The 19,713-nt window shown below is 35.0% G+C and overlaps 1 protein-coding gene across 2 annotated transcripts; it reads right to left on the bottom strand.

Annotated features, from left to right (window-relative positions):
• Nucleotides 1-1,948: 1,948 nt before the first annotated feature.
• LOC147292296 (Zinc finger C-x8-C-x5-C-x3-H type family protein) lies at nt 1,949-11,531 on the bottom strand. 2 transcript variants are annotated; one of them, XM_086232717.1, is made up of 10 exons: nt 11,320-11,510; nt 9,910-10,099; nt 9,493-9,590; nt 9,303-9,398; nt 8,167-8,260; nt 5,829-6,046; nt 5,594-5,700; nt 4,962-5,187; nt 3,222-3,294; nt 1,949-2,521 (listed from the first exon to the last, which is right to left on the bottom strand). In XM_086232717.1, exons 1-10 carry the CDS (start codon nt 11,361-11,363, stop codon nt 2,480-2,482), a joined length of 1,188 nt encoding a protein of 395 aa, XP_086088843.1. In that variant the 5' UTR covers nt 11,364-11,510; the 3' UTR covers nt 1,949-2,479. The 2 variants fall into 2 exon arrangements, with proteins under 2 accessions (XP_086088843.1, XP_086088844.1); XM_086232718.1 differs by lacking the exons at nt 1,949-2,521; nt 3,222-3,294 and having other exon boundaries at nt 4,962-5,019; nt 5,108-5,187; nt 11,320-11,531.
• Between the last annotated feature and the right edge of the window lie 8,182 nt (nt 11,532-19,713).

Genomic DNA, 19,713 nt, shown 5'->3' with positions numbered 1-19,713 from the left:
TAAAATATTGAAATTGCAAAATAAACAAATGAACTGAAAATGTGAACTAAAACTACGATTTTTTGAGTTTGTTAAGTGCATCATACAACTAAAACTACGATTTTATAAAAGTATTCTCCATAACTGAAACTGCGAGTGAAACTGAAACTGTAGTGAAAATTGAAAACTGTGTGTGTGTGTGTTTCAACCTAATCAAACCCCCCTGTCGTGTGTGTGTGGTGTGTATAAGTTGAAAATTAAATTTGTCGTTGTTGGTAGGATGATGTTACCTTAAAATTAAATTTGTAAGCTTGAATGCTTTTGGTTGGGTTGTGAGTACCTTAAATTTAATGGAAGATGAGCTGTAAGAAAATTATTTGATTTGAGTGGTTTTGATTAAATTATAATTTTGTTAGTACCTTATAATTAATGGACTCTATTACTTATATCCTAATGAAGTCCTTCATAAAGTGTCATTACTTCAACTTGCATGGCATTCATTACCCTTAAATTATGCATAGCAACTTTAATCAAATTGCCTTATGGAGCGATAAGTACAAATTTAGAAATTGACGGTCCATTTGGCATTGAAAATTTTTATCCAAGAATCTTTTTAGAGCCAACACCAAATCTCATAATAGATAGTTATCCTATATGAGGATTAGGGATTTTATGTTGAAAAATAAGTTTAATTCTGTAATTTCATATGTACCATAATGGCTGGATGACTAAAAAGATAAGTTTTTATTTTTTCATTTTTTTTTTTTGCTTAAAAAGACAAGTTTACCCAAAATTAATGTTGTAAATGTCCGTAAAATTTTATGTGAAGATTATTAATATCATAGTTGGCATAGGAGTAAGACTAGTGATTTGTGTTTTGCTCAAAGGATAAAAAAAAAAAACCAAAAGAACTCCAATCATGATCTAGATTTGAAATTTCAATGAGTTTTTTGTTGCATATATGAAATTTCAATGGTGGACAAATGGCTAACATTGATATTATGGTCAACACATAATCAACAAATGGTCGACATATGGTGGTGCTGTAATCGATTCATCATGTTTATTTTTTTTCTACTTTTTTTTTTTTACATTTTTGTTAAAGTCAATTTTTTATTTGAAAGAGTGCTGCCATGTCGACCAGTTGGTGACTAAAATGGTGTTTTGGTCTAAAAAGTGTAGAAAAAAGTTTAGTTTTGGAGCTGAGAATAAAAAATGTATACATTTAATTGGATTATTTTACACAAGAGAAAATTACAAATTTAGTCCACTTATTTTATAACTAATTTAATTTTAGTTTACGATTTTTTTAAGTTATGTTTTGGTCCACTAATTATTCCACTTGTTCAATAAAAGTCTAGATTTGTTTTCTCAAATTTGATCGGCTTTTACTCTATCAAATCTCATCCAAATTCAGAAAACATATACTTATTTTAAAGCTATACATCTTCTCTTTATAACTATATAAACATTATTCAAATCGGGATTTTGGTGGGCCCCACTTGCATTTCCTTTCCCCTCCAAGTTTAGTAAACATGAAAATGAGAATCATTCCCATTCCCAACTATTAAGTAAACACATGAATGAAAATGTGAATGATTCTTAAATATTAGTAAACACGAGAATAAGAATCATTCACATTCCCTCATTCCCATTTCCTTGAGGTAAACATGCCCTAAACCTTTTAAAGTTAAACTAAGGACATGAGGAGGGGAGGTGTATGTGTAACCCTGAATGTGGGGAGTTTCTTTTTTTTTTTTTTTTTTTTGGCCATGAATGTGGGGAGTTTAAATATGTATCAATATGAATGTGTCTAACCCCAATTTGGGGAGTTTAAATATGTATCAATATGTATCTGCATACATATTTACTAAAACTTTTAGCCTATTGACTATTTTGTTTGTAGATGCAGCCCGATTCAAACAAACAACTCATAAAGAGTACTTAACATTTGAAGAATGTATACAACAATTTTTGTGGGTAAACTAGAGGCCTAAGCCAAAGGGCCAACAAACAAAAGTACCAACAACTAGCAACGGGAGCCTGAAAGAGACACAATAAACACATGGATTATAGTCTTTGTAATTACAGACAGAGAACTTATATGAGGATTTAAAGCGCTTTTTAAGATGCTTGTCAAAAACTTTTAATAGAACAAGTGTGGAGCGTAAGTGTAGAGGCAGAAATGTTGGACCCGGTCGTGTTTACAAAATAGGTAGATATTTGCAGTTGTACAAATTCCAAAAATCCGACATGCAAAGCAAAAGACATATTTCTTCATATATATGCAAACATGAATTCCTTTCCTCTCCTTTGAGTTTTAGTCCAAAAGTTGGGCCACATAGCTGGAGGTAGCCCTCCCCTTTCCTTAACCTCTCCCTACTCTCAAAATTTGAGACGCCTAATTAGCATTTTGCAAGGGGATAGTGGTTTAGCCACCTTGCAAGTGAAATGAATAAGTGCTGTGCTTGTACTGCTCATAAACAACTACTGCTACAACTCACAGGTCAACCAATGCATCTGCCGGTGCTTCTTCCGGAATCTGTGGAGAAAGAAACAAAAATAAAATTGGAAAATCTATCTTTTACCATGTTCATATCATGCTTTGGAATAATCAACAGTCATTTACAGTTTTAAGGAAGAGAATATTCATCTTACTAGTATTTTTTCACTATCTTTTCTTTTTCTTTTTCTTTTTCATTTTTTGAGTTATAATTCTCAATACAATAAATTAAGAATATTATCTAATAATCGTTGACTCAGTAAAGGAAGTACTTTATACATTAATAGATGTCCCATGATATGAAGAGAAAAAGGAGAAAGAGTTAAGGGAAGAAGACAAGTATTAACAAAACTAAAGGGAGTGTCCCCAACTGGAATTTTAATGGATTTTAAAGAATTTGCAGATTTCATAGAATCCATCAAAATCCAAGGGGAATTGGCTGGAATTCCCATGGCCTTTGTTATGTAAATAAAATCCATCCAAATCCACCAAAATTCATCACTTAATGAAATTCATGAGTTTTTAAGAGAAATCGATTAAAGTCCAAGTTAGGGACACCTAGATTTCTATGGAATCCATTAAAATCCTAACTGAGAACACCCAGATTTTGTTGGACTTTTAAAATCCATTAAAATCCGAGTTATGGACACCCCCCTAATATTTCAAATCATGCCACTATTTCTTATTATTTATTATTTTAAGTCATGCATCAACAGTATATAAAATGCTAGCTTATTACCTCTCCAGGAGTCCATTCCTTTTTCAACCAAATATTTGTGTCCCCAGAAATCTTTTCTCTTTGCATATTATTTCTGTAGAATCAACAAAAAGCTAAAGATAAATATAAGTAAATTACAAAGTTCAACGTACAGAGATAATTGTACAGGAGGAGACTACTAATATATGAGAGAAGTAATTTGAGGATACAGATACCCAAAAACAAGGTGGTGGAAATTTAAGGAAGAATAACATATCATGTTCAAGATAAAATGATAAAAGAAAAATCTACATGAGAATACTTATAATGCATGATGCAGTGAAAGTGCTTGGATAATCTATGAGATGCAGGCAGTATATATATATATATATACACACACACACACATATATATGGAAATCTTCTCTTGCTAGAGATAATATCATCTAGAAACTTAAGATGCCTATGTTACCAGAGACAGACTGTGAATATGGACCATTGTTTAGGTTAATTCTTGCCGGAATGTGTGGTCTAGATTCACATCACAGTCCGACAACAATACTGTGAATTTAGATCATTGGATAGGTTGACTATTGACTGAATGTGTGGTCTAAATTCACAATCTAGCAACATAACAAATTTTTGTTGCCAGACTATTTGGTAAGAGAAAATTACCCGTAATAACAAACAAAACTTTTATAGAGAAGGTATAAAGAGGGTACAAGAAGAGATGGACAAGTAATCTGTCTTATAAAAGAAAACAAAAAAAAAAACCAATTGCACAACAAACAGTAGTTACAGTACACTCCCTCTCAATCAAGAGATGCAAGCTAGCTAATAAGTCTCCGCAGGATCTCCAAATGCAGGCTACCTAATGGAAATCCTAACAAGACTTACTACCTAAATATTACTATTTTTATATGATTATATTTGGTTTCCGTTATTCTACGGATTCTAATTATGATGTTATTTGATTTTATTTAAGTTTCTTTTTACTTTGCACTGGCCTCTATAAATAGGTCCATGTATTTGGGTTCAGCAGACTGCTAATGATGGGATCAAGATATTATTGTAATTTTGCCTCCCTCTTAGTCCTCTTCTTCTCTCCCTTCCTTCTCTATCTCTCTCTTATTTTATTTAGGAGTAGTTTATGCTTCTTTTGAAACCTTCCTATTTTGGTATGATTTGATATGGCTTCCATTATTATGGGGATTTTAAGTATGTTATTATTTGATTCAATTGCTTCCTTTCTAATTTGGACTGGCCTCTATAAATAGACCTATTTATTAGGCCTCAGCAAACTGCTTGATAAGAATATTATTGCGATTTTGCCTCCCTATTAGTCCTCTTAGTCCTATCTCTCCTCTCCTTGTCACTAGCATCTAGGGTAATGGTAGTAAAATGAAAAGTCCAAGCAGCAATCAGGTAAGAAAGAGAGTGCTACAACAGAGAATTTGTTGGGAATGATGTGACTATTAAGATCTAGTGGATAGTATGGCTTTAAAAAGGGCTGGGCAGTGGTAGGAACTCAAGTCATTTGGGAAAAGAGTTCAGATTCCATTATTTAGATGGAAATTAAGGCCACGTATAGTTGAACTGTAAATACAGGTTGTAGAATGAATACGCGTTTATCAATGTCGCAAACAGTCTCCTGTGTTGGATAAGAATTCACAGATGGATAAGATTATCATCAACTGCTTTCTTCATTCCAAAAACAATCGAACAAATAAGACTTATTTCTAAAAGATATAAAATATAAGAGAAATTTTTTCCACAAACTTACACCAACTGAACTTCCGTAGTTACTTGTCCAAGTGTGTTTGAAGCAGAGTTAGGCCCATCTGTAAGAATGGGTGACTGGTTACTTGTTGCACTAGGAATTTGTGCCGACACTGCTAAAGTAGAAAATGGGTTGCTTTCAGGTCTCACCACACCAGTGTTACTGAATCCTGTACTGGAGGTAAGAAAACTTCCATGTGTACTGACAGGAAATTGGCTGCCAAATGAACCTACCATATTACAGTCAGAACAAACACAAAAGGCATGCAAAAAGTAATGGTATCAACATTTTTTTTTACAAGAAACACAATATGAAAAAAAAAAAAAAAAAAAAAAAAAAGATACATTTAGGATGAATGAGAAAGTCCATCAAATCCCATAAACATTGTCAAGCAAGAACCTAAAAAACGACGAAATCAAATATCTCTAAAATGTTTAGATAAAGATGCCCAAAGAGAAGCTAAGGATTTAATTATATCCCAATGTATATTCACATCCTCCCCCTCCCCCTCGACCTCATAACCTCTTATTCCTTTCCAACCAAACAGATCACATGAGACCCAAAATCACACACCTCCATAGAAATGGTATTATTGAAATGCATGTGAAAAAAACATAAAAATAAAAAAACCTTACCAACGTTTCCAGATGGAAAATTGTTTGTCCCAAATCCACTTGAAGTCTGGCTAGAATTAGCAAAAGGGTTCGGCGGTGCAAAACCATTATTTGATGGTGCAGATGGCCTGAGAAAGAATTGCAGTGGAGGTTTATAAAGTCCAACAAAAATCATGGAAACAGCATTTCAGGAAATTAATAAATATCTTCAACAATTATTGACCTATGTAGTTTAAATATGAGAAGTGACACTTGCCTTGGTCCAAACCCAACGTTGAGGGATGTCCCCAATTGGCTAAAGCTCGAAACTGAAGGAGGAGCACTATTTTGTGCAGTCTGCAAGAATGCATTTGGACTAGCTGAAGGGAAAGGGTTTGGGCTGGCAAGAGTAGAGTTCAGTGGAACTGCAGGGGACTTGCGAAGGTTCTCAAACTCAACCAACTTGCTATTGAGTAAATTTCTCTCTCTTTCAACCTGTACAGAATGCGTTTATGAGCAACACAATTTTAATTAGAATATAATGCAATACCACCATTCTCATATTTCTTATTACTTTGGACAACAATCATAAGTGCAATTTTAACATAAAACAGCAACACAGAAGCCAGGGCTTTTTTTTTTTTTTTTTTTTTTTTTTTTATTCTTTTTGAAAATGGTAAACCTAGTAAACTTCCAAAACTAAGGCCCACCAAGTATTGTTTCCCACACTATCATAAAGGTTGCATTTCAATTCTGGCAATTTACTCTCTGCAGAAACTGATCTAGCACCTGGTCTTAAATTCTATTTCTCCAAGCCAAATTCAAGAACCAAACAACCACTGTGAAGTAGCTGCAGCCACTAACCATGCCTGAATGGATAAGGATTTCTTTATTCTTGACTCTTTAACTAGCCTTTAATTGTTGAGCCATAACCCTTAATGAAGAATTCAAATGAATGAAAATTGAATGTTAATCAAAGCTGTCATTGTCAGTTTGGAAAAGAAACCACAAGAGAAGAATAAATTCTGTTCTTCACTTCTTTGTTTGTGTATTTTGGAAGACAAAAAAAAAAGCCAAAAGATTAGCTCATATTCCTTATGTTCATATCTGCTTAAACAAGCTGCAAGGAATCGCTATTGTATGTGATGCTGATCATGACATGTAAGGTCATACAGAGAAAGAAAAAGAAAAGGGAAGCCAGTACGCAATTGCTATCAAGATATCATTTCCATTTATCTTCTTATAAGAAAGGCTAAAGGTACAATTGCATAAGACTCTTGGGCCACGTTTGTTTTACTGTGTTAGTTAGGATTGTGTTAAATATCACCTCTATACTGTGTTTGGTATCACACGGTGCTAGTTTAAGTGGGATTGCATAGCACCAGTTTTTCTTAAAACACCCACTTAGACATCCTTATATAGCACGGTCCGTGAGACATCCTTCTATAGCACGGTGTGAGACAGCGAGAGTGAAGCCTGTCTGTCTGCAATCTCGTCATCTCCAAACTTAATTTCTAGCTCTCTCAGTCGAACCAATGTAATCCCAGATACAAACAAGCAATCCAATGTAAGGAATTCACATAAATCAATCAGAAAATACAAAAGAGTATCCAAGTATCTTCTCATCAATCAGAAAATACAAAACAAACCAAAATCCCAAATACAAACAAGCAACCCATTAGACCCATTTGGCGAAACAGATTGAAGCATCCTTCAGATCGCCGTGATGTGGTCCGGAGCCAGGTCTGAAGATGGGTGGGCTGCTGCTTCGATCGACCCGCATGCCGATCGACCTCCCAAAGCTGAGGGAGGGGGAGTGTGTGCAGGAAACGGAAGGAAAGAAAGGAAGGAAGGAGAAAAGAAGAAAAAAAATAATCTGAGGGAGGGGGAGGAACTCGGGTGAAAACCAAGAAGAAAGAAAAAAAAAACAGAGAGGAAGAAGAGAGAAGAAGAAAGAATGGAAAAAAAAAAAAGGGAAGGCAGCCTTGTGGGCTGTGCGCATGCGCAAAGAAATAAAAAGGGAGAAGTAAAAAGAAAAAAAATGATGAATGTTTTTTGTAAGTGGGTGTGGGGCACAATGTAATAAAAATATAAAAGAAAAAAAAAATGTAAATGAGAACAAAAGAAAGTAAAAAATAGATAATTAAATTTTTTTATTAATTTAAAAATTAAAAGTAATTATAGCATAGTCCGGTCATGCACCAAACAGATGACAGTGTGTGTTAGTTTATCCAACTTCCTAATCCGATACAGCACCAAACACAAGATAACACTTAGTCCAGCTTACTCCAGTCCAACACTATCCAGCACAATCCATAAGAATAGTCCAGTCCAACACAGTCCAGCGTACCAAACGTGGCGTTGAACTTTTATTATCCTAGCCTTTATCTTTTTATTGTTCTCTTCTTGGTGTCTCTTATCTAGTCTGAAACATACCTTTGATTTATTGATTAGGTTACAAAATTGCAGGCATTCCCTCCAACTTGTATGGAAGCATGCATGAGGTGCAGTTCAATGACACATGCATGAGGTGAAATTCAATGACACACAAACATAACTATAGATACATGTGAGCATTCAATTATAGAAGAGCTAATTGTGGTATATTATCTTACTATCGACTGCAAGTTCAACCCACGCTTAGCATCGTCATATGCTGCTGCCCTCAATTCTTCGTAACTAATATCGCCAACAATGTCACAAGGAGAACTGCAAAAAAATGAATCCAAAACTTAGTGCATGGTTGGATAGCCCAATTAATTTCCATCATTTCATGAAAAGGAACAAAAATTATGTAGCCTGAAATTCATAGACATAGAAAAGTGATTATGCCCTGTAATTTTTTTAATAAAAGATTATGCCCTAAAAATAAAACATAAAGAAAATTATGTTTCTCCTTCAAATTTTTGTTTAGCTTTTTTTAATAAAAGATTATGCCCTGTAAATAAAAGATTAATAAAATATATTTTCTTCTTCTTCTTCTTCTTCTTCTTCTTCTCTCTCTCATTCACCCAAGCAATTGGAAATTCCAATGTGAGTAATTGTGAATAATTTTTATACTAAATCTGACCAATTAAAATTGTGAATAATTAGTATCAGTAAAGCCACTGAATTGATTCTATCGTCTATGATCACAACATGAATTTCCTATTCTCTAATGTGCATTACTTTCCCACTTTCTCACTGTTATCAAATATATTATAAATCTTTAGATTAAAGGGGGCTTTAAAATATAAAGACAAGCAAACAAATGGCCAGAGGAAGGCTCAATGAAAATTTGAAACGAAATGAACAAAATACCTATAAACAAAATAAAAAGAAAACCCTTTATTATACAGCTTCAAAGACAGAAATTTTCTACACTAAGCAACAAGATATAAGCTACCAAATAACAAGAAGTACTATTAATTAGTTTACAATGACTCTAAAAGTATCATACTTCCTGAATCATCCATAACTCCCATGGAAAACTTGGTTTTACCACTGGTCATACTGCCAAAACCTTAGATTGCATTGCAAAAATAAATAAATAAATAAATTGAGAAACAATGCCATCAAATAAAGTTTTGAGGGTCAGAAGTCATGCTCGACACAAATTAGAGCTGCTAAAAAGGGATAATCCAGAAGCCATTTATGGTTTTTATATATTAATAAATATGTTTAATTTTTTTTTCTAAGAAATTCAAATACCAAGTCATTACACAAGTGAACAGAAGTTGAAAAACTTTAAATGCAAATTACTTAAACATACTTTTTCCAGTGACCATAACATGTAAGCTTCCAAAGTGGCCTCTCATGCTCCAAATCTTCATTAATTATACTTCTGCAAGACTCAGGATCTGTGCACCTTCAGATACAAGGATTCACATGTGGTTAGATACGTGTACTTAAGTGCTGAATCAGAAAACAGAGAGATCATACACCATCAGGCAATAACTTACTTATGATTTGCTGCCTGGGACTGGCTATCAGATTTCCGAGATGAAGAGGCAGCACTACCAGTTGCCGAAGAGACACGAGTCCATTTGTTTTCAAAAGGCTGAGCACAAGTAGATTTCCATCAGAGATAAGCATAATATTATGATAATTCTTTATTACCATTAGATGATGCATGGAGAGTTTTCAGATTGTTAACTTAAGAAAATTACAAAACCAACTTCAGTAGTAACCACAAGATTATGAAATTCTTTTTAGCATTAATTGATGCATTGAGAGCTTTCAGTTTGTTAACTTGAGAAAATTTTTAAAAAATCTTGTCTACTGTAAATCTCATTGTCAACGATGATGGAAATGTCTTAGTTACGATAACAAAGACTTTTTTTTTCAATCATAGGTACAAATCTAATAAGGAAATAAACCTTGAACTGGTTCTGTTTGGAACCAAAATCAGCTGCTCCTTTTAACTGAGAGTTGTTATGAACACCAAATCCGTAAGGATTGGACTTTTGCTGTTGGTCTGAGCCAGATTGCAAACCAAATCCAAAGCTATTGGACTTTGGCTGTTGCTGAGTCACATGAAGATATTTACACCTATCTCCAAAATGACAGCTGAAAGAGACAAGGTGAATAATTATATAACAGAGTATCATGTAAGCACAAAACAAGCACATTTTATGCTTTGGAACAAATACACAGCTAGTGCATAACCGATCAACTATGTGATGAAATGGAAAATAGAGGCAAAATAAAATATAAACAAAAACAATTGGGAGAAAGAACTTTGAATGAATGAGACCAAGTATCAGCAAAACAAGTGACTTAGGTTAGCACAGTCCCGCATTATCTAGGTACTTCTGAAATGTGCAGTATAAAAACGCAAGGGCACCCTTTCAGTGTAAGTGAGCTTTCATGAACAAGTTCTACTCATGGATTGGGATCGTCATATCTTGAATCCGGCATGGAGGGTTAGAGTCTCTAGCCCTAGGGCTAAGGGGAAGTGTTAGCATATCCTCACAACACCTGATTACCTTTGGAATGTGAAATGCATAAATGCATGGGCACCCTTTCCTTGTAAAGACAGTTTTCACGGATAAGTTGTTAATTAGTTCAACAACTTCAAGAGCAAGATATTATAAATCAACAAATTCTTATTCTAATAATTGATCGAAGATAGTCAACCTAACAGAAAGTTAAACATGTGATAGCCCAGTGAACATGAAAGGAGAAAAAATATTATGAAAGGGGACGCATAAGGTCCTCATCAAAATGAGTAAGAAAAGTAAATGAAAGAAAAATAGAAGCTAGCCATTGGAGAGGCGGCCTAATTAACTCATTGATTAGTCCTCCAGTACTTTACCTATGGAATCGTCCAAGATTAAAAAATTCATAAACCCAGTAATAGTACACTGTGGCTGTTCAAAAGCCAAAGGATCAATGTCCTCTGTCAATCATCTCTTTGGACATCTAGTTTGAACTTGCTAAAAACCGATCAAGTCAATACAACTCTAATTGATACAACCAAACCAGTCAAGGCCTTGAGCTTTTGTATTTGAACTTGATGATGATATTGCGGCCTGCGGGAATGTTCAACCAAATTGGGCAGCCATTCTTATGTTAATAGATTTATAAATGTCCTCCTATGTCCTAAACGATGGCCTTTGATTAACTAATTGAGGGTTTTATAAAAGAGCATGTAGAAACTGATTATTGAAATAAAAGATTAAACTTTAATCATTAAAGCGTGGACTACCCTGAACAGTTGAAACAACGACCGACTAAGACTAAGCGAGAGAGAGAGAGAGAGAGAGAGAGAGAGAGAGAGAGAGGACCTGCCGCGCTGAAAGTATTTGCAGGGCTCCCTCTTTACAGGCATCCCTGCAAGAGTTCCTGAGTGCCAATTGCCAAATCTCGCTTTCTGTCTTCACTCCTCACTCCTCACTCCTCAGCAACGCCTCTGATTGACGTCAAAGAACGACGTTTTGCCCGAAACCGAAACAGCAATTGCTAAGGCCGCCTTGTCCTACAATTATACCCAAAGTTGGTGACCCAAAAATAATGTCAAAATTTTGGGTTGTCTCAGCCTTTTTCCCATTTATTATTATTCTATTTACCTCTTAACATTGTTCAAATTCTCACTTCACCCCTGATTTTTTTTGTCTCAAATTATCCATGACGTTATACTTCGTATCTCATTTAATCCGATCCGTCAAATTCGTCAATATCTCTCACTAAAAATACTTACGTGGCATGCATGTATGCAGAAAAATTAATTAAATATTATTTTAAAACATTAATATATTAAAAAATTCAAATTTTAATAAAAAATTACAAAAAAAAATAATAATCAAACACTCACCCAAAGAGTAAAATTTCAGTTTCGAGAAAAGTTTTGCAAAAATTTCGATTTCGACAAAATTAGACAAAAACAACATAAATTGCTATCAAAATACATAAATTTTTAATGAAACTTGACCATATTTTTATTTAACATATTATCTACTACATTGATAAAAAAAACATTAAAGAAACCAAATTATATAATAGGTTTTATGTGATATAAGGTTAATATAATGCGCGCTGGAAGCAAATACTGTTAAAAAATTGGGTCACTAATTAATAATTATATAATAACATCTCAAATTTATTTATATTACAATATTAAATCATGAATTAAATAAGTATTCAATAAGATAAATATAATGCGTGTTAGAGGAAAATACTGTTAAATAAAAATAGTTCATTAATTAACAATTACATAAAAATGACCACTTTTTAAGGGATATTTAATCATTTTGAATCCAATTGTCCTTAAAACATATGTGGACAAATAAGAAAATGACATGTATTATTATTTTCTAAACCCCTTAACCCAATAACCAAACACAATCCAAATAGATTGTGAGATCTCGAAAAAGTTAATTTATAATTTATTTTGGAGTAAATAGTGATTTATTGATAATTATCTTGTTAATTTGGAGATATTAGAAATTTAGAATTTTTTTGAGGAATTTTGGATGACAATAAATGAATTTGAAGTCGTAGAAAAATAAGATTTATTGAGACGAGCTCACGAGATTTTATAGAACGTTTTTCGAACCTTGAAGTTAATTTTGGTGAGTTATTTTGATTTTAAGTGATTACAACGTGCCATTAAAGAACAATAAAAATTAGGAAAGGCTCAGTCTTGATTTTAGTCTTGTTGGAAAGGTCTCGGGTCAACGAGCGTGTAGATGCATACGAAACGTGTTTTGGAGTTGCAGACAAACGAAGGTTGAGGGGTATTTTAGTCTTTTCACCAACTAGGGTTTAGTATAAAAGAAACTCAAACCGAAAATTTATATGTCATTCTCTCTTCCAGCCGCCACACACACACCAGACATCATCTCTCTCATATCTCTGTCTCTCGCCGTTCATCTCTCTCTGAAACCCACTGATTAACAGAACTTCCTCTCTCTCCCCAACCTCATCTTTCTCTCTCACCGTTCATCTCTCTCCTAAACCCACTGATTAATAGAACTTAATTGCTATCCATTAAGAGTCTAAGACAACCACATGGAAAGGATGTACGTTGTGCTTGCGGGCTATCCATTAATGTTGTTGCTACCCACTGATTAATGTTATTGCTATCCATTACTCATGCTAGGGGTGGGCACGGTACGGTATGGGACGGTATGAGCCCCATACCGAAATTATTATTCGGTACGGTATTGACATTTTTAAAACTGGTACCATACCATAATTCCTTGCACTTTTATTCTTACATATTAATTGTCAATCATTTGCTAGTAATTGTCTAACTTTACATTGTAAATATTTGGTTGTATAGAATTAGAAATCACAAACAATAATAACATAGAATAGAATGCAGTGTGCACTGAGTTATTCAGTTACAACTTACAAACAAGAAATATTTTTTCCCAACCAAAAGATAAAACAAAACCCAACCTGACAGTCCTCAAAGCCAAAATAATTAAGCCTTATGGCTTATTACAAAGTACAAACAGTCAAAAACAATAGTAGTACTTAAGCCTTATGGCTTATTAGTTATTACAAGTAGTCAACACAAATACACAATGGTAGTTAGTACTTTAGCCTTATGGCTTATTACAAACAACCAAGACAAATACACAATAGTAGTTATTAAAAACAATAAACACTACTTAGTTAGTACTTGCAGGCTGCAACATCACCAAACAGTCTACACTATTTTTCATTTCTCTTTGCCCAAATAGCCACTAATATGGCAACACCTAATTAAAAAAATATTAAATAATTAAATTAAATATAATTTGGTACGGTACGGTATATTACGGTATTGAAAGTTTCATACCTATATCATACCAATTTATAATTGGTATGGTACGGTATCGGTACGGTATGTAATCGATATTGTTTTTTTGTATAAAATTGACACGGTACAGTATGGTACGGGTTCAGTTTCGATATTTCGATAATAAATGCCCACCCCTAACTCTTGCAGACCAACGGATCTGGTGGTCAACAATCGAATTGGTGGTGTTGAAACCAAAAAACATCATGAAGAAAGAAGAAAACCGCCCTCATACCTAGAAATCCCACCCTCATGCGATATTTTCGCCGAAATTTGGAGAATTTTGAACGAAAATATCTTGGTATTTTTATAAAATCTCCACCTCCTAAAAAAACGAAATTTTCCTCCTTGCACTCACCCCCACCCTCCATTCCCGATTGGCAATGCACCCACCCCCACCATCTGCATCGGCCAAAGATGGGCTGCCAGCTTTGGTTGAGAAAGTTGGTTCTGGTTTGGAGTTCTTAGATCGCCATCTTCCCTACCAACAAGTTGAAGTGGGTCCCAATAGGGGTGGTGTCGGTTGCCGAGGTTGAATGGGACTGGGGTTTGGGTAGAGCGGGTCTAGTCGGGGTGGCATTGGAAGGGAGGACTCAGATGACGCCGTTTAAGGTGACTTCAGTGAAGTCTTGGGCAGATGGGAGGTCGGTGCTGTAGTGGGGCTGCCGGCTGGTGTTGGTGGTGAGTCTGGCCGATGCAGATGGTGGTGAGGGAGGGGTTGTAGATGGTGAAGATTGCAGATGGTGGTGGCTGCAAAATCACAGCAGGGGTAACGGTGGATTTGACGAAATCGAGTTAAGTGAGACAGTGAGCATAGCGTTAGGGGTAACTTGAGACCAAAAAAAAAAAGTCAGGGGATAAAAGTGAGAATTTGAACTATGTTCAGGCAAATAGAATAACAAGCCTTATAATTATAACAATAATGCTAGTTGTCCCACATTTTTTTTCCCACATTTGTATCCCACTTGATGTGTTATTACTTTACTGGAATGATATTTCCTTTTTCTTTTTTAGGTTTTATTTTTTAATTTTTAGTGTCCAATGTATGAATGCCATGTGAGATGGTATGAAATTGTGGTATAAAAATGTGGTAAGTGTAGCATTACTGTAATTATAATATAGGAAATAAACATTTTTGGTTTCCCAGTTTTACGCCAAAAATATATTTAGTTTATGTGGTTTTAAAATTCGGTATTTGTTTTACATTGTTTGCAATTTTAGGATATTTTATAACCCAACATGAAAAATTTTTCAAATTAAAACTAATAACTAGCTTGTATAAACTCGCAAGTTTTACTAAAAAATGACAAAATTTCATGTATGTAACATTCAATTTAATTTTCAAACAAAAATTGAAATTGTTAAAATTGTCATATATTGCAAATAACATAAAACACAAGCACTAAATATTGTATGTGGTTTTGAAACCAGACTAAAAACGTTTTTATCCTTTAAACTATACCTAAAATTGATTGAGTGACCTTTAATTTAAAATTTATAAGAGAATGAGGGGCAACTATGTGTATTTAAAAATCAAAGAGGAGGGGCCACTATTAAATTTATCATGATATAATTACATACTAATTATTCTATTAAGAGGGATTTGTAATATATTAAAGGGAACCATAAACGGTGGGGGGCCATGGACACTAGTCTAGCTGTGGCTCTGTCTTTGATCATCTTTATACCCAATCTAAAACCACTTTATAACCAACATCATTTATCCTCCCCACTCAACTCTAACAAAAAATTAAATTCACTAAAACACTTTGTATATTGATGCAAATATGTGTAATATCAACAAACAAATGCTCAAATCGCGCTTTGGGCATCTTCAAATAAAGTGTCCAATCATTCTTTCGAGTTTTAACGAAAAAAGTTCTTACTTTTAAAAACTAGAATCGGGATATGTTAGGCACACTAGGTCCGAACATATTGAGTGACGTTCGGCACACCAAGGCTGAAGACGTTGAGTGACGTTTGGTCACAAGCCACCGAATATAAAGAAGGACATTTAGTAGTCATTAGTCGAACGCTTCCCCAAAATTTTCAAAAATAATTTTTCGATTGTTCCACGTCGAATGTTCCTAAACCAGTTTGGTATGGTGGCGTCTGGAGTGTTCAATTCACTAGTGTCGAACAAAATACAAATTTTTTATTTTTTCGAAACTCTCCCCATTTTGTTTAAATCCAACATGAAACAGTTAGGATTCATAGTATTGTAGCCCAAACACAAATTAAGAATATAATTCTTCCCTCGAACTCCCCCAGTGGTATTCGTAATGTAAAGCTAGTCTAAAGTAGATTCAGGATTAGGCCGGTGGGTGGGGTAGGAAGGTAGATGATAATAAAAAATTCTTTATCCTATTCTGCTAATTCTCTTCTTGTTGCACCATGTCCAAGCTTGACGATATCAGTGGAACAAAAGTCACCATCGGATTCAAAGAATGAACCTTCCTTTCAAGATGTATGTCGTCCGACCCAACCTCAGATTCTTTCTTCCCGACCTATTTGACTCTCTGGCCACAGTTATTTAGGTGGTGTTGGGTGTTGCTATAGAAATAGTTTTATAATTTTAATTTTAGAGTTGGGTGTAAAGAGTGTGTTGGGGATAAAAATAAATAAATTAGGTCTAAATAGAATTACTCTTTTTCTCTTCTATGTACCCTAACTACTCTTTACACCCCAATTCTATTTAAAAAAATTTCTAGTTATTTTATTACTGAGAATTGCTATATAAACACTCATTTTTCTCTCATTACACACCCCTCTCTTTTATATAATAAAATTACAGTTTGAGCCCAAACTCAAATAACCATAAAGGACAACCTACCCCAACCTAACCACCTGAAGTCTTGACCCCACCTCCCACTGCCCTCCCTTCCTTTATCTATCCCTCATTCTCTCTCTCCCTCTCTCTACCCCTCTCTCATTCCCTCTCTGTCTCTTTCTTTTATCTCCTATGTCCCTCTCTCTCTACTATGTTGCAACAGACCAGAGAGAGGGATAAAGGAAAGAAGAGAGAGAGATAGAAAGAAGAGGTAAGAGAGAGAGGGAAAGATATAGAGAGGGAGAGAGAAAAAGGAAAGGGAAGCCGGTAGGTTAGACAGCTGTCAACAAAGGCGACGAGTGGTGGGGTCGGGGGCTATGCTAGGTTTTTGTTTTTTTTATTGTGTAATAAGGGTATTTTAAAAATTTTAGGGGTGTGTATCGAGAAATTGAATAAATTAAAAACAAAAAAAAGTGTGTGAGTTGAGAAAAAGATGTGCAGGGAGAGGAATAAGGGTGTTCAAATAATAGCCCTCTTAGTTTATTAAAATAAAATTACCTTTATGCCCCTAGACTATTGGGAATTTAGGATGGTTTCACATTTTCACAGAAAAAACAAATCAAACCATATTGCCACTTGAATTTGTAATTTGTTGCAATAATAAGCCTACATCTTACTTTGTCCGCTGTTTAATTAGTATATTGAATATTGATTGCAGGTCAAACACAATGACTAAAATCATAGTTACCAAGAAGAAAAATGCCAAATTGCAATTTTAGTACATATAATTTGGGTCAAATTCCACTAAGCTACCTATAGTTTCAATTATCTCAATTTTGGTATTGTAGATTACTAATTATTTTAATTGTGCTCCAATTTTTGAATTTCATCAATTTCTTTTGACCTAAAAAAGTTCTAATTTACTCCATCACGTGCCCCTTTCTTTCCCTCTCTTTCCCCCTCTTTCCCCCTCTCTACAAGAAAATTAACGGGATAGAGACAGAAAGAGGAATAAAGTGGAGAAGAAAGAGATAAGTAAAGGGTGGTGAGAAATAGAAAGAAAATGGATTGTTGACCGAAGGGAAGGTAGAGTCGACTGGTGAGAAGGAAGGGAGGAGAGGTGGTGGGTGGTTGCAATGGGTGAGGGAGGGTTTGGGCGTTTTTGGTTTATTTATTTTTAATTGAATTTTTAGTTTTTTTTTAATTTATTACTTTGTTTCATCCATAGAGTATTGACATGTCTTCAACTTATGAATGGACATGGATCGTCTGCTTGGATTTTGGGTGTTAGGATCTACTTGACTTTCAATACAAAGCTGCCACATCACTATAACACAATCTAATGGTTAAAGAATTAACACCTCAAAAGAAAAAAAAAATATACATATATATATATACAAAAAAATTAATGTTCTGACATAGGAAAGAGACCCATCTATGATTTGGGACCGGAACTCTAATAATCTACAACTACTTTCACCAACCTCACCAGGCTACAACATCTCAACATCTCAAGTTGTAAAATTTGAAGCAACTTCAAATCCATTTATGTTATGTGCACAGTAAACCATTTAGGACTCAAATTCTTAAACATATTCAAAGCTTTCACACCCCACCATTCAAACTTGTTAGTGAACGACATGTTGTAGAATTAGGTTCCTAGCCCAGTTAGGTTTCTTATATGTTAAGATTGTATTACTTTGGACTCAAGTCAATCCCTTGTACATGTGTATTATAAATACCTCTTGTAAATTACTTTGTGAATTAATGAAAATAGTTTGCTCACATGGTATCAGAGCAACTAGTCTAACCACACCTCAAATCTAATTTTTCTTTCTTTTCCAACCCTAGCTTCAAACCCTAGCTGCATGCCTCCTCCTCTTCACGCCAATATCTCACCATGTTGACTTTTGATTCCTCTTATCCCTCAGGTCCTAATGTCGCCTCCTTCCTCAAACTTACAGACTCCAACTATCTCCTTTGGTCGACTCAAATGCGATCATTTCTCATTGGTCATGATTTATGGCATTATATAGATGGTTCTTCTACGGCTCCTCCTAAAACCATCCCTTCCACTGCTCCTGCTACTGATCTTTTGGTTAATCCAGCTTATACATCTTGGTTCCAAAAAGATCAACTTGTTATGAGTTATTTGACGTCTACTCTTTACGAGCCCATCCTTGCCATGGTTGTTGGGCAGGAATCTTCCAAGGTTGTGTGGGACTGCCTTCAACATCGACACTTTTCTTAGAAATCCATTGCCAATGCAGCCACCACTCAGTTTCAACTTCTCGGCATCAAGAAAGGTAGCAAGTCGATTACTGAATATCTTCAACAGGTCAAGATTCTTGCTGATTCTCTTGCTGCGATTAAGCAACATATCTCTGATCCTGATCTTGTCACTGCTACACTGCGTGGTCTTGATTCTAACTATGATATGCTTGTCACTGTCATCCTCAACACTGATCCCTTTTATACTTTCTCTGATTTATGGTCTTGGTTTCTTTCTTTTGAGTCCCATGCTGCCATGTAATCTTCTATGATTGATTATTCTTCTCAAGCTCATGTTGCCCAACAACAACACCAAAATCAGTAGCAGCAGTCCTATATGCCTCGGCAAGCACCATCAAACCGTGGTGGTAGTGGCAACTGCGGTGGCGGAAGTGGTAACCGATGTGGTGGTGGTCGTTGGGGTCGCAGACAAGGGTGCGGTGGTGGTGGCGGTCATTACCAGCAGCAGTTTATGCCGTCATGAAATGGTACGGGTTCCTATTGCCCTTCCTACCTTCCTCCTTAATTCTAGCAAAGTTCTACTGTCCGTAGGACTTGGGTTCCCTCTTTTGGTATCTTAGATGCTGCTCACAATCAATGGTGCTCCACTTGTTCCACCAACCAACATACGGCTCATATATGTCCACATAGGCATTTTGGTCCAGACTTCCTTCATACTGCTGGTTTTCATCTAGCTCTACCAAAACCGACCTTTCTTGAGATGACTTGGATTTCTGACACTAGCGCCACATATCATATGACTAGCAATCTTGTACCCAATTCAACTCCATATGGTGGTAACAATAATGTTCTCTTGGGTAATGGTGATACCATTACCATAACCCAGATTTT

This window comes from Dryas octopetala, chromosome 2 (assembly GCF_963921425.1).
Source record: "Dryas octopetala chromosome 2, drDryOcto1.1, whole genome shotgun sequence".
Classification (NCBI taxonomy): domain Eukaryota; kingdom Viridiplantae; phylum Streptophyta; class Magnoliopsida; order Rosales; family Rosaceae; genus Dryas; species Dryas octopetala.
The sequence above is the reverse complement of the archived record's forward strand: the minus strand, read 5'-3'. Positions and strand labels throughout refer to the sequence as shown.